The sequence below is a fragment of the Periophthalmus magnuspinnatus genome, chromosome 3 (assembly GCF_009829125.3).
Source record: "Periophthalmus magnuspinnatus isolate fPerMag1 chromosome 3, fPerMag1.2.pri, whole genome shotgun sequence".
Taxonomy (NCBI): domain Eukaryota; kingdom Metazoa; phylum Chordata; class Actinopteri; order Gobiiformes; family Gobiidae; genus Periophthalmus; species Periophthalmus magnuspinnatus.
In genome coordinates this window covers 29,686,350-29,699,949 of record NC_047128.1, presented here as the reverse complement: position 1 = coordinate 29,699,949, position 13,600 = coordinate 29,686,350, and the positions used below count along the sequence as shown (strand labels likewise).

The 13,600-nt window shown below is 36.5% G+C and overlaps 1 protein-coding gene and 1 long non-coding RNA gene across 6 annotated transcripts; both read right to left on the bottom strand.

The window, feature by feature from the left end:
• Window positions 1-3,452: 3,452 nt before the first annotated feature.
• Window positions 3,453-8,941, bottom strand: btbd10b (BTB (POZ) domain containing 10b). Of its 5 annotated transcripts, none has more exons than XM_033984415.2 (9): window positions 8,854-8,941; window positions 8,291-8,438; window positions 7,829-8,019; window positions 5,633-5,942; window positions 5,389-5,491; window positions 5,112-5,232; window positions 4,838-5,035; window positions 4,659-4,769; window positions 3,453-4,442 (listed from the first exon to the last, which is right to left on the bottom strand). In XM_033984415.2, exons 2-9 carry the CDS (start codon window positions 8,389-8,391, stop codon window positions 4,111-4,113), a joined length of 1,467 nt encoding a protein of 488 aa, XP_033840306.1. In that variant the 5' UTR covers window positions 8,392-8,438; window positions 8,854-8,941; the 3' UTR covers window positions 3,453-4,110. The 5 variants fall into 5 exon arrangements, with proteins under 5 accessions (XP_033840306.1, XP_033840318.1, XP_055087994.1 ...); XM_033984427.2 differs by having other exon boundaries at window positions 7,829-8,016; window positions 8,829-8,905; XM_055232019.1 differs by having other exon boundaries at window positions 8,829-8,887.
• A 1,176-nt stretch (window positions 8,942-10,117) lies between these two features.
• LOC129457405 (uncharacterized) lies at window positions 10,118-10,581 on the bottom strand. The gene is made up of 3 exons (XR_008649240.1): window positions 10,497-10,581; window positions 10,333-10,418; window positions 10,118-10,230 (listed from the first exon to the last, which is right to left on the bottom strand). It is a non-coding gene; the product is annotated as an uncharacterized LOC129457405 (long non-coding RNA).
• Between the last annotated feature and the right edge of the window lie 3,019 nt (window positions 10,582-13,600).

The following is a 13,600-nucleotide window of genomic DNA, read 5'->3' as shown; positions in this document are numbered from 1 at the left end:
AAACCCAGGAATCTGGAGTGGTATTTTCTCAAGCTCTGAGGTCAGATTATAACCCCCACAATAGATGAAAACGCATTTAAAACCACAATACGTAAATTTTTAGCCAAAAATGTGACCAAAATAAAACCACGTTGTTTTTTTTGTTTGTTTTTTGTTTTGTTTTTTTTGTTGTTTTTTTTTACTTTTTTGTTTGTTTTTCATTTTGGTTATGTGTATTGTACTGAAATACATGTGTCTATTCTCAGCCACCTCCAGAAAGTATAAAAATAAGAGGCAAATTATTAAAATTTGAATAAAACTTTGGTAGTCAAGAAAATTGTGATTATTAAATTACACCAATTTCTCTCACATTAACCTGCAATAAAGTGCTTTCAAAAGAAAAAAGAAAAATAGAAAAGAAAAGAAAAATACTTTTATTTGGAAATTCAATAATCATTTGGCAGTTGATATATTTATGGTATATTTGCTGAGGCACATAATAAAACATGAAAAACAAATCTTTCAGAGTGAAAAAATGCTCCCATCCTTTAAATGTAGGGGCCATTTAAGAGGTTAAAATTACCAACCCAGGAGAGCCTGAAGGTGAGCTCTGGACAAAAAATTATACACAGAGGACTTTTTCATGGGACATCTGCACTCAGGACCTCCTGTGGTGGGAGGAACAGAGGGTAAGGGTTTGTGGGAAAGAGAAGCATCACACAGCAGTCAGATATTAGCTGATTTTTATTTCTAGGCGACCTTCTTGGTTTCTGGTTTGAGAAAAAATTTGTATTGAAAGCATATGAACTACTAAGTCACTTGTTTTTCTCACATTGTCAAAGCCAAAACCACCAAAACATGCATTTTTATCTGCACTGGTCCCTAATCCCTGGGATGTGTTCCTGTGGTTCCTTGCAGTTTAAGCTTGTCCCCAAGACTGACCTGCCATGAGGAAGTCACCAATGAAGGAACTGTTGGCACAGACGTGGTGCAGAAGAGGGCCAGTGTGCTTTAGTTAGGTGAATGTTGACATCCACTATGGGGTTCACAGATGGAGAAGTATTGACGATAACTGTTGGCAGAAAAACAGGATGAGAGGTTGTTTAGAGGTAAATTGCTTCTTGTGCTCTTGCAGGACACTTCACTCACATTAGTCAAAGGGGATAGTTACACCATCACTGTGGACAAACTGTAAGAAGGCACCAGCACAAAGAAAATATGAAAATGGAAATGTCTACACCTTTGCTATGCACAACAAACCACAATAATATGCTTTGTTTGTTTGCTTTTGATATGCTGATGACGTTTGACTCTAAAGGTTGTTCTTTATTGTTCTATAGTTTGTTGTCACTTATTTTAAGAGGAATATCTGCTAGTATCAGAAGATATATTGTGGTAAAGGAGGCATTCTGTGATGGGTTATCATACATAGACCAAAAGCTTGAGAGAAAGCCTGTATGAATGAGGTTAAGAGTGTTAGATGCAGTCCTTTACTGTAGTCCTTTAATGCAGATCATTTCGTCACTGGAGTGACACATGCACAGGTCCCATTGGTGTAGTAACTGTACCTTGATGGGCGTGCTGAGAATATCCATTTCAGAAAAAACCCATGAAGACGTCTAGATGTTTCTGAACTTCCTTCACTCTCTTCCTCTCCATAGAAAGAGAATAGACTCTCCTCGGGGGGGAAAATAACAAGATCTTGTTGTAGGACAATTACTTGAACCCCCTCCTAATCACCCAATGGGAGCATTTGGCCTTTCACACAATGGTGGTGGATTGTGTTGCACTGCTTTTGTAGTCCATCTTATTTGCACTTTCATGATGCTCATAGTTAGGTGGTTTTATGACAGCATAAAACCAGGTAGTGGTCCGTTTATTTACAATTCTGCATTTCATAAAATGTATTTATCCATTCAGCAATCCTTTTATAACTAAGAAAACACTGCCATGATAATCTGTGAGATCAGTGCTTCATCCAAGAATTAGAAAGAAGGCCTCAAGCTCAAAGTCTCTATGTGATGAGAGACCTCGGGTAAGAATGGCATACATGGCAAAAGTAAAGTTTCATTTGAGCCTTGTTTGAAAATCCAAAATAGATACCTTGAATAAAAAAGAATAAAATAAAACAAAAAGTTAGTGGGCTATATTTTTTAAAAAAAAGGTAATTGACCTCTCAACTCAATTTCCGAGGTTCAAAGGACACAGCAGATGCACTAGACTTGGCACATTTGAGAAAAAAAAAAATAGGATGGTACAGTGATACTAACAAAAGCAACAGATGGGCCACATGACTGTAGGTTAAATACATATATAATGTTTCATGTTCACATCTCTCAGACACAGTCTGATTAAATCAGAGGACACCAGAGCCTGATGAGGCCCAGCTGTCAATAGAGGAGTATGTTATAATTATATATCACTACTTCCATTCACAGTGTATGCATATGACTAATACACATGCAAAATAAAATGAGAGGCTAGTTTATTGTGACACCATAACTAGATCCATGCCCCATACAGCCCAAAGGTAGGTCTAAGGTGAACTTGCTGAGCAGTTGAGACCTCTAGTGGAAACTTTGGGCATTAACCAAGAACAAATCGATATTACATCAAAATATTGTTATTCCCGCAGTAGAATTTTTTGGTCAGTGGCCATGCTTTTATTTGCATAGATTTTGAGACATATATACTGGACGGCTTTGGATCTGTTATGGACTTTTTACCTATGTGTATGAGTAGACCTGATCAGATTCAGCTGGATTTATTTAATTCAGAGGATCAGTATTTACTACAAAATGTTTGGCCGCAACTGATGATTCAGAACGCCAAAGTAAAAGTAATGTCAGTCTGTTATTTTAGAGAGTAAAATGAGCTAATACGGTAAACTAAGAAAAAAACATCTGTCCAGCCTGGACAAAGGTATTCATTGATAGACTACAGATAACCTATAGAGAAGTAAACTATAGTTTACAGGAGCTCATCCCTATAATTCTCAAACCACTTATTCAATCCAATATAGAAAGGAAAAAGAGGTTTGAAACACAAGGCCCTTTGACTGAGATCATGTTACACTACTGTAATTGACATATTGACACCCAGCAGGGTCAGTGTGCCCAGCAGTAGAGTGAGGTGATGCTGATTTTATGTGCTCCTAAATCTGTATCAGATGGTGGTCTGATACAGCAATTACACACAAAACAGAGAGCAAAAAGATTTTTTAAGCAAACATGTGCTTAAAGGGGTATTAAACTTACAAAAATTACATAAATAATATATAATCATAATATAAGTTATAGGCCTACTTGCCTATATTTACTACTTAGTTAAGACGATTATTAACAGTGGCTTGAATGAGAAGTCTATGTCAGGAGGGATTAGAAAAATACATTATGAAATTATAGTTTTAGAGGATGTAATATTATTTTGTTTCTCAAAATGTTGAATCAAAACATGAGATCATAAACTATAGAAACTGTTGAAGTCTTTTATTTACTTTGTATTTATCAACAACAATATTTCAAGCTTCTCACAAGTTTCTGACCACAACAGCCTAGTGCTCTGCTTAATATTGGCTGTGGGTGGAGCATAACATCACATAATCAAACCCAGCCAATGACTACAGACCGTAGAACAAGATCAAAACATCTGGAGATCATAACACTAAATGGTGACAGTTGACAATCTGTTGCTTTGTTTCATAAAAGTAGTCTAGTTCTAGTTTCCCCTTAGTAATAAAAGGCCACCCCAGAGATGTGTATGTAATCAGTTAAATAAAGAGAAATATAAAAGAGAGAAACAAATGACATGTGCTGAATTGAGCTCAGCCAAATTCACCAAATTAAGATATCATAATAACATTGTAAATAATAATGTCATATATATTTTACTAAATGTATTCCAAAAAGAAAAATAAATCCTTTGGTCAAGTAAAAAACAATTTTTAAAATAACAGTGAATTCCTTCTTTTGTCTTATGGCCCTCTTCATATACCTTTTCTACAGTCCACCATGTTCTTGAGGCTCTAAGGCTGCAAAGAAGGTGTCAAGGCAATATGGTTATGGCGCCCCTAGCGGTCCATGCTGCAGCATGCTGGGAGTGGACTGGAGGAGAGAGGGGCGAGGCGTGTCCTCAGACCGCAGGTGAAGGTGCATCAGGGTCAGGCTCGTTGCTGTAGTTGTTGCTGTAGTGGTTCCCACTAGGTGGGTGGTTGGGAAGGATGTCAAGTTCATCCACCTGTGGGCCGGGGTGCATCACCACAAGCTGGTCTTGTGGGATATCTGCTGCTGCAGCTGCCAGATTTGTGATAGACTTGGACTTAACACACTGGAAGTCCACGTGACGACTTTTCCCCTCCTCCTTTTCCCATGACATGCGAATAAAGGGCCTTTGCACATAGTTGTAGATGACCTCCGGGCGCCCTCCTGGCCTCTTTTTAACCTTTTCTTTATATGTGGGGTATCCTGCCAAATGCACATTGTATAAATTAATGCATGTTTATGTAGACCATGACATAAGTATTTTTATACTATATTTATTTGAATATATTGTAAATTGCACATGAAGATACATGACACCATTGCTCTGTAATAATTTTACAGCTATTTTACAACCATGGTGTAATATATAATAAACAATATACAGTTAATATAATAATAAAAAGAATTATTATACTGCACCTTCAATTCCAAGTCTTATTTTCTTTAATCCTCTTTCTTTTAAGACTGATTTGGCGACATCTCGATTCTCAATGTACTTGAAAAATCTGTACAATTTTGTGCTGTAAATAACTGCAAAAACATAAACAGTCAGATTTTGACAGAGTTTGCACGTACTATGCCATTTGTCATATACTTACTTTGTGAATACTCTTCACCCATTTGTGGAGGATACTCTTCATCCCAGTCCACCACATCATCGTCAGTTAAGACCACAATATGACATTCTCTTTCTCCACTCTGGGCACTGGCAACCATTAGAGGAAGAACCATTTCCTCAAGATAAAATTCAAATTGTCTTCGAGCTCCGTCATTTGACAGCTCATGCATCAGGGCACCTAATAATAGACAAGAAACAAAAGGAAATATTAGAAATATGAATCTGACATCACTAGTCATCAGAAAGACACTCACTAAGGTCTCTGCATTTGATGGTGCTGTAGTCAAAAGAGATGCATAGATAGTCACACGCTTCTCGCAACTCAGGGATGGAAATTCCATCAGGGCATCGGATTATCCCCGATTTGTAGTAATCCTGTCAACGATCAGGAAGTTAAACATGACACTTCAACAATGTTAGATTTATTGTGTATGTATATGAATTTATTATAATTGAAGTACTGTTACGTTCAATAGATTAAGTAGCATTGTGTATTAAGTTATAGTAAATTCTTATGTGACTGAAACATACCAGAATTGCTCGGAAAACAGTGGAACTGATGCCTTCAGCAACCTCATACTCCCCTTTGTCATTTGGTCGTGTGAAATTATGCTCCCGTCCAGATCCAAACATTCTGAGTAAAAACAGAACGAGAATGACTTATACTATTCAATTCAATGAATGCAAGGTAATATTTGTTATTAACAGTAGTGATTACCTTTCACATTACTGATAACTAAATAATTTCTTTAAAGAAATGACAATGGTACAATACCTGCCCAACATAGTATTGGGTTGTGCAGTGAAAATGGAGGGGTCTACGACGAAGCGAGTGTTATCTACAATCAGAGTGACTCTTTCTGAGGTCCGTATGTTTCTGTTTCCGACAGTGGCACTCGTCCCTCCTTCTTTGGGATTTTCATAGACAAAAACCATCTCTCCAACCCCTAAACTTTTGAAAGTGCCTTCAGTGCTGGACAAACTACTGTTACGACTGCTCATAATGCCACTGCTGCTGGAGCCACTGGGAGATACTCTCTGAGGCCGGGGACTACTGGGCCTAGATGAAGATCCACCATCACGGTCTAAAACAAAATACAATCCAGACGAAATCAGGGTAAAAAAAGAACAAAACCACAATTAAAAGTGCAAGCAGTCTAATTTATATCTCATTATGTCCAGGTCATTAAAATACACAAATGGTTCATTGGGTCTGTTAAGATTCCATGACGTTTGAAAAAGTTACAGAAATTTTTATGCTTTCAAAATGGCCTCTTCGTTAAAACCTGGTTATGACCACACCCTGAGACTATTTGAACAACTTTAGATCCCAAATATCTCTTGATGATACTGCCTCAGTTTGGAGTTCGTTGGATAAAAACCCTAGGACAAGTTTGTTTAAGTACAAGGGCTAGATTTTTCAAATTAGCATAATTTGATAGCATAATTTGATAGAAAATGGCTGCCTTCAAGTTTTAGATAGGGTGTCGTCCTATGGACTTTTTTGCTCAGGGTCGCATTAACAATGTGTGTACCAGATTTCACTGGACTACAACAAACTTATTTTGCTTTTCCGTTGACTTTTTAAAGACATGGCTATGGAAATATGGCCACATATATTTGTCTCATTTTAATTTTGCAAGGGGTGCTGGAGAGCGATTTTTAAAGATAGAAGTTTAAATCACATCTCATTATACCCAGGTCATCAAAATAAACCAACTCTCCATTGAGTCCATCCGGATCCAACTGTTTTTGCTAAAGTTATAAGAATTTTTTAAGCTTTCAAAATAGCTACTTCACTAAGAGCTCATTATGACCACAGCCTGAGACTTATGTAAATTATTTTAACTTTTGATCCCAGATATGTCCTGATGACGCTGACTCAGTTTGGAGTCTGTCGGATCAAAACTGTAGGAAAAGTACATTTAAGTATGAGAATTAGATTTTGGACATCTCAAATTTGAAATTTGTGTGGTTTATGGTGGGGCTTTAGTAGGTTTTGGTTCCCTCAGGAGAGATTTATTTGGTGGAAAGGGACAATAATAATAACAACAACAACAACAACAACAACAATAATAATAATAATAATAATAATAATAATAATTTATATTAACATTTCCTTTCATTTATTTTTTTTTACATTCAAACGATTAAACTTACAATGACGTGACTTTGTCGCATTGTTCTCCATTATGAATAGCCCCTCTCTAAATTCTTTTACAAGTCCACGACAACGTATTGGATTTAATGATTTATTTATTTTTTTATAAAATTTAAAGGGGGTGCTACAAAGCCATCTTAAAAAAATGCATCCCTAATTTCCATATCATTACCTCCAGCTCACAAATTTGCACTAGTGCTTCTGGGTCCATTTAAATCCGACTGTTTGTGAAAGATAGAAATTGATTTATTTTCCCTGAAATTGAAATTTTGTTGAAAAATCACCATCACCACGCCCAACGTTCTATTTAAGATCGAAATGGTAACCTTTTATTATACATGGGTTTTGTATCTTTAGACCAAATTTGAAGTGCTTCTGATGAAAACTGCAGGAGGAGATGTCAAAAGATTATGATGTGTGATTATGTCAGGGGTTTCCAATATGGCCAACGTCCTGTAGGGTTTAGGGCAGGGCCATAATATATATTTTTTTCATGCTCAGACATGATTTGTTTTATGCTAAGTTTTATTTGTCTACCTTGAAAATTTCCCAGGCCAGGCTGGGGAAAAAGTAAATAGATTTTTGACGTGGCGCTACTGAGCCGACCTTCAATATTTTTTCTCGGGTTTGTCACTGAAAATTAGAGCTCACTAGACTAGTTACTTGTCTGTAAGTCGTTGTTTACTGCTTGATTTTTGCGATTTTTCAAAAATTTTTACAAATACAATAGGGGACTTAACAAAACATGCAATATTAAAAGATGTGAAAGCACCATTAGAAGAACACATGAAATCAAACAAGCACACTGACCAGAGTTGTGTTGACGAGTAGGAGAGGTGACGTTGCGGATGCAGGGGGTGAGCTCTCTCTCGTGTGACGAGTCTCGGGAGCGATCACTTGAACGGCGGCGGTCTCGTGAGCGATCACTGCCCCCACTGGCACCATGCAAGCTCATCTTCCTCTGTTCAGCCTCCACTCGGGATGCACGGGCCTGACTGCTGCTTTTACAATAACAGTTACACTTTTTTAGCCTTCTTACATGCTTGTTACTTAGTGGTTACACAATGGTTAGACGATAGTAAAGCTACATATCTCAACAGGTCATACCGGATGACCAGGTTTCCTCTCATTTGAAAAAGCACGGATTTGTGTTAATTTACATGGTTATATTTTAGGCACATTTCAAAACACATGTGGTTAATTGGGACTGACGTTTGTAAAGCTTAGGAAACAGCGGTATAAAACAATTGTATTTATCGTATTGTAGCTCACCTCAGATGCTTACAGAGCTTACGAGGTCGGCTTGTTGCTTTTCGATCCCAGTTATCGGTGTCACTGGAGTTGCTGTCATATGATTGCAGACGCTCTGCCATCACCCGAACAACGGGGGGTCCTGTCTGGATCCTTCACTTTTCATAATCTGGTTAATAGCGATATCAATAAATCAAAAACAGCGATCAACACTACTTACTTTTATAAATGCTGTGTAACATAGCGATTGCTTGACATTTGTCTGTGCTCCAGAGTCCACTGCACCAGTCGGTTTTAAGACAAATAAACTACTCATGAACATACTGGCCTCCATTAAAAACATGAAGTAAAACTATAATTCCCATTGTTGCTGCTTGAGAGCATGCGATATGATTTTAGCCAGTTAGCATCTTTGCGCTAGCTAGATGTAGCATTTAGCTTACACACAATTCTACGATAAAATAACGAAGAATTATTTCGTAGGACTGTCATTTAAAATGTGTTAGAATGTTTGATCAAAACGAATAAGACTAACGTATTAACAAATAAAGAAACCAACCTCTCGAGGTGTAAATCTCACTTACTCGCCAATACTGTTAGCCAGCCATGTAGCCTACATTCAAAACATCTCACTCTGACGTACAATGCGTATGCAGTTTGACGTCATGCGTCAGGTCACGTGAGATTTTGAAGAAAGGACTATTTTGAATTTACCATAACCTGTGCCATGTGAATGACCATTTTAAAATGAAATGTGTCCAGTTGCCTCCGACAATATTCCCTAAAAGTGTAGCCTAAGTAAATTTACCCCAGCCTTCACCCGTGGCTTACGGTCAGTTATGGGAAGAATTCTTTGAAAATGTATTTAGTTACAGAATACTGAATACCTACATTAACATGTATTTTGTAACGTATTCCAATACACAGTCCAATCAGAGTACTGTATTCTGAATACACAAAATACTTCTACATCAAGTTACATTTAAATTATAGTGTAACGATGCATCATAGTATTAAAAACAACTTTATATTTGTTTCACCGTTTTTAAAGCATTTCCTGTCACAAATTAGAGAAGGAAAAATCACACATGCACTCACCGCAAGTCCAGAGTTGTCTATTTTTCTTCATTATGTGGAGTTTGAAGCCTAAATTATATGATCAAATACCGTAATGCATTTTATTTCACTCTAGAAAAGTAACTCTACTATGAATACCACCGAATGAAAAAGTAACTGTAACGGAATACACTTACAAAATACAGTACAGTACACAATTAGTATTCAGAACACATATTCTGAGTAAATGTGCAGTTACTTCCCAACACTTCTCATAGTCAATGTATAACAAACTTAGTAGTCATGAAAATCAGCTTGAGTAGAAACTAATTATGTCTGACTAGTTATAAGAAGTCTTTCTATGAATAATAACTTAAATTTCCACTTAAAATAGTCCCTTGGCATAACAGCTGTACTGAAGAACAAAAATAAATAAAATAACTACAATAAAAAACATTTTCAGTGGTTCATGATAATATAGCCTAAATATTGAAAATACAATTTTTATTGTAAAGGATACAGCTCAAGTAGGCCAAATTCATCAGTTCAACCATTAAAATATATATGTAAAAAATGAGATTAATACAAATTAAATAAAGATGAATAAATTAAAAAAAATAATAAATAAAAACTCTAAAGGAAAAAAAAAAACATTTTAACGTTCAAATTCATTTTAAAATTGATTTAAATAATGATAAACATTTCTTGTCTGGTTTGAATGAAAAAAAAAAATCTATGTCCCTAAAATACTTCTGGTCTTGAGTTTTTCTGGCCGAACATGTTGAGGTTTGACACTCGTGACAATGATGTCCTTCAACTTTTCCTGAAGCCAGTCCTGTCGCTCTCCCACTTGTTTGTGTTCTTGGACATTATGCATAAGCTGCACTTCACTGATGGTTCTTTTTCTATAGAGGAAAAGGCACAGATTAGCTAAAGGACTCACAATATGGTAAGTGGAGAAGATTCTTAAATACTTTAAATGTAATACCCTAAAAATCAAGCTTTACCTCAAAGGTTTGGCTATGGTTTGCAAACTGGCCATAAGAAGTATCAGAAACACTATTCCCATGTGCTTTAATGAAAACCTCTGAGACTAAAAATAAGAGTCCAAGTTATAAAAAAAATATCAAAAGCATTCAAATAAAACTATCAACAAAAGTTGTATACATACCATTGTATTCCTGAATCCAATAGTTTAAAAAAAAAGAAAAACATTCACCCGTGACCTTCTGGTGAAGAAGTCTAACTTGTTGATGTGTGTTTTTCGTGAGGAGGGTTCAGTCCTTTATATATGGCCTGCCCTCCCCTGGTCATCAATGCCAGTTTCATTCTTGATGTTGATGTCACTTTTCAAATCCATCGATGGGAACTGGCATCTGCATGACACCACCTCTCACTAACTCATCTGTCAACACCCTGCGCACCTCTCTGTGTGTCACATTGTTTTTGTCCTTATTTCGGTGGAATAACAGGTTCAAAACATACATATTTTACATATATTACATATTTCAGTATTGCTCCAAATATGTCTAATTGGATGTTTTCATGCACCATGACTGCACTGAAAACATATACTCTTTGAAAAGGCAATGACTGTCAGTTTTATTGGCAATGCAATTTATTTTATGGTTTGCCTTCTTGCATGCATCTAAAGGTCAAGTAGAGGTGCATCTGGGCTAGGCCACACTGAACTGAGGCAAGTGTCCTCCTAAGCCAGATGCACTCAATGGCCAAACATTCTACCCATAATGCTCTTTAACTGAGCATGTTAAAGTTACAAACAAGACTTCTGTTTGCAGGAGTCTTGTTTGTAACTTTTCATCTTGTTTAATGAGAAACACATTTTATGCTTTCATGCACATCAGTGACAACAATTAGCTATTTTTGATTTCTTAGTTTTAATGTTTTCTTGTTCGACTGATTGCATTGATGTGAGTGGCTTATTTTCTTTTGAGTGACATTTGCTTTTATTCAGTTATGATATGATAACCTTGTCAGAGTGTCATGAGGTACATTAGGTAACCAAGGAAGACATTTTCTAAATGTGGCAAAAGGAATGGCTGTGTTCCGACATAGGAACGGTACCACACAAGGTTTGATTTTCTGTCATTAAAAAATTGTATTTTAAATCCAATTCTTTCCTCAAAGAGGAATGCAAATATATCAAATCAAACTAAACCCCTTTTAAAGGCTACTACATAGTGACACTTCTGCACTGGTTTTTGATTGTTAAAACAGCACTGAGTTAATGGAACCCATGTACCAAAAGAATAGTGATTGTGTAGCAGCATGTAGCTGATGCTGACTTGTGTCTTTACCATCTCACAGCATTGAGCTCCTAACCTGCACTTAACTGCACCTGCGACTTCAGCTCTGTGTCCACGCGGAGTCTGCTCACAGTGCAACTGTCATTACCTCATGCACCCACAATGCCAGTCATCTCTGAAATGGCATGCTGCTGGGGTGCAGAGGGACCTGTCAGGGACTGATGGGAAGAATTGCCTGCAAATCATTAACATGGGTCACCCCCATGTCACAAAGAAAAAACAGCTCTCACTTTGAACTATATATAAGTGTATTGCCCTCAAATAGCTCTCCTCTTAAAAACTGTTAATGCTGTCAAAGCACATTGTTTGGAGTTCTTACTACTCACAGTTATCTTTGTTCACCTGTCAAACAACAGTGAGTCCTATTAGCAGCATTTAAAATGCATGCATCTCCAGTATTACGCTAATACATGCTGGAGAGCCCAGATCAGTCAAACTCACAAGCTGTCTAATGTGTTCCTTGAAATCTAAAAATGGACTTACTTTTTTGTGAAATGAGGTCACCCGTTAAGAACATATCGCGTAACCAAATAGTATATATATTTAGAAGAGCTACATCATCCCTTTGCTTGTAAAACAAAACAAACACACAATATAATAAATCATAATCCCTCCTATCTATCTAACACATTCACAGCTGAGTCAAATGCTTTGATACTCCAGTTACCAGATTTAAACTATCATCATTTACTGTCATTATCAGGTTAATAAAACACAAACTGTTATTACTTTGCACAGGTGTGTGTTAAAAGCTGGTCTGAAATGACAAAGGTTCAAATATGCCCATAATATGATGATTCTATTCCATAATAAAATGTTTGGTAACAATTTAGTTAAGGACCATATATCAGTTGCTAACTAAATGAAAATGATTAGGTAGTTAGTTAACAGTGTTAGTGTTATGTTAGTGGGTATTCAGGTATTACGTAGAGGTTATAAAGCACTTATTAATGCATATTCAGGTAATAGTTAAGATAATGTCCAATAACATTCATATGATGCAAAACTATGATTGAGAGTATTGATTAAAAAAATCAGCACATCAGTCACATACGGTAGTGCTATTGTAGAAAATGGGTATGATTGTTGGGTTTGCTTCAATTGAGATACTGTCCTTCAGAAGTTGGGTTCTTTGTGCTATACTACTTTCATTTTTCCCACTAGAGGACACTGTAAGCGGAGTGTTGGTTCATTTTAAACAAATTGTGAGTTTTCGAAATCTAGAAGCTCTTTGCGTCTTTAGTTGTAGCCTGTTTTCCAGTATAAAACACAGGTTACAGCATTTATGGGCTTATCCCCTTGTCAGGCCCTCGCTGATGCCCTGCATTTGTAACTTCTTTGCCAAGTATTTTGCTGTTTAGGCATTACAATACATTATTTCTAATTAAGTAGGCTAAAGGTGCATGCACTGAGCAGGGTACTTCTCTTTAATGTTATTCATAAATTCATATTTCATACTCAGAAGTCTGTGGACATCAATCCTTGTCCACTATAAACATAATAAACATAAGCAATGCACTATGTTTGATTTGACCATTCTGGTTGCTTTGTTTTTTTTTAGAGGATTAATTATTCATCCTACAAATGTAATGAGGAAAGAGGACAACTGAGGTGCATGAGCTGCTTCTGACATAGGACTAAATTACTGTAACTGGATTTTGATTAGAATTAAGTAAAAAATTTTCGAGGTTGCATTTCCTCTATTTCTCCACTAGGTGATGGTACACACAATATTATCAAGTGTGTGCAGTTCATTTTTCACGGAGACGTGCATTTAGAATCAGATTAATGCTTATTGCCATTGTTAATCAGCAATGTTTCATAAACTACGAACTTGCTTCGGTGTTTTATAGTTGTTTATAGTTTTGTTTTATGAATAATTCTGAATGAAAGTTTTCTCCTAATGTGATTGTTATCCTCTGTCAGCAGAGCCCATAGCAGAGCCCAG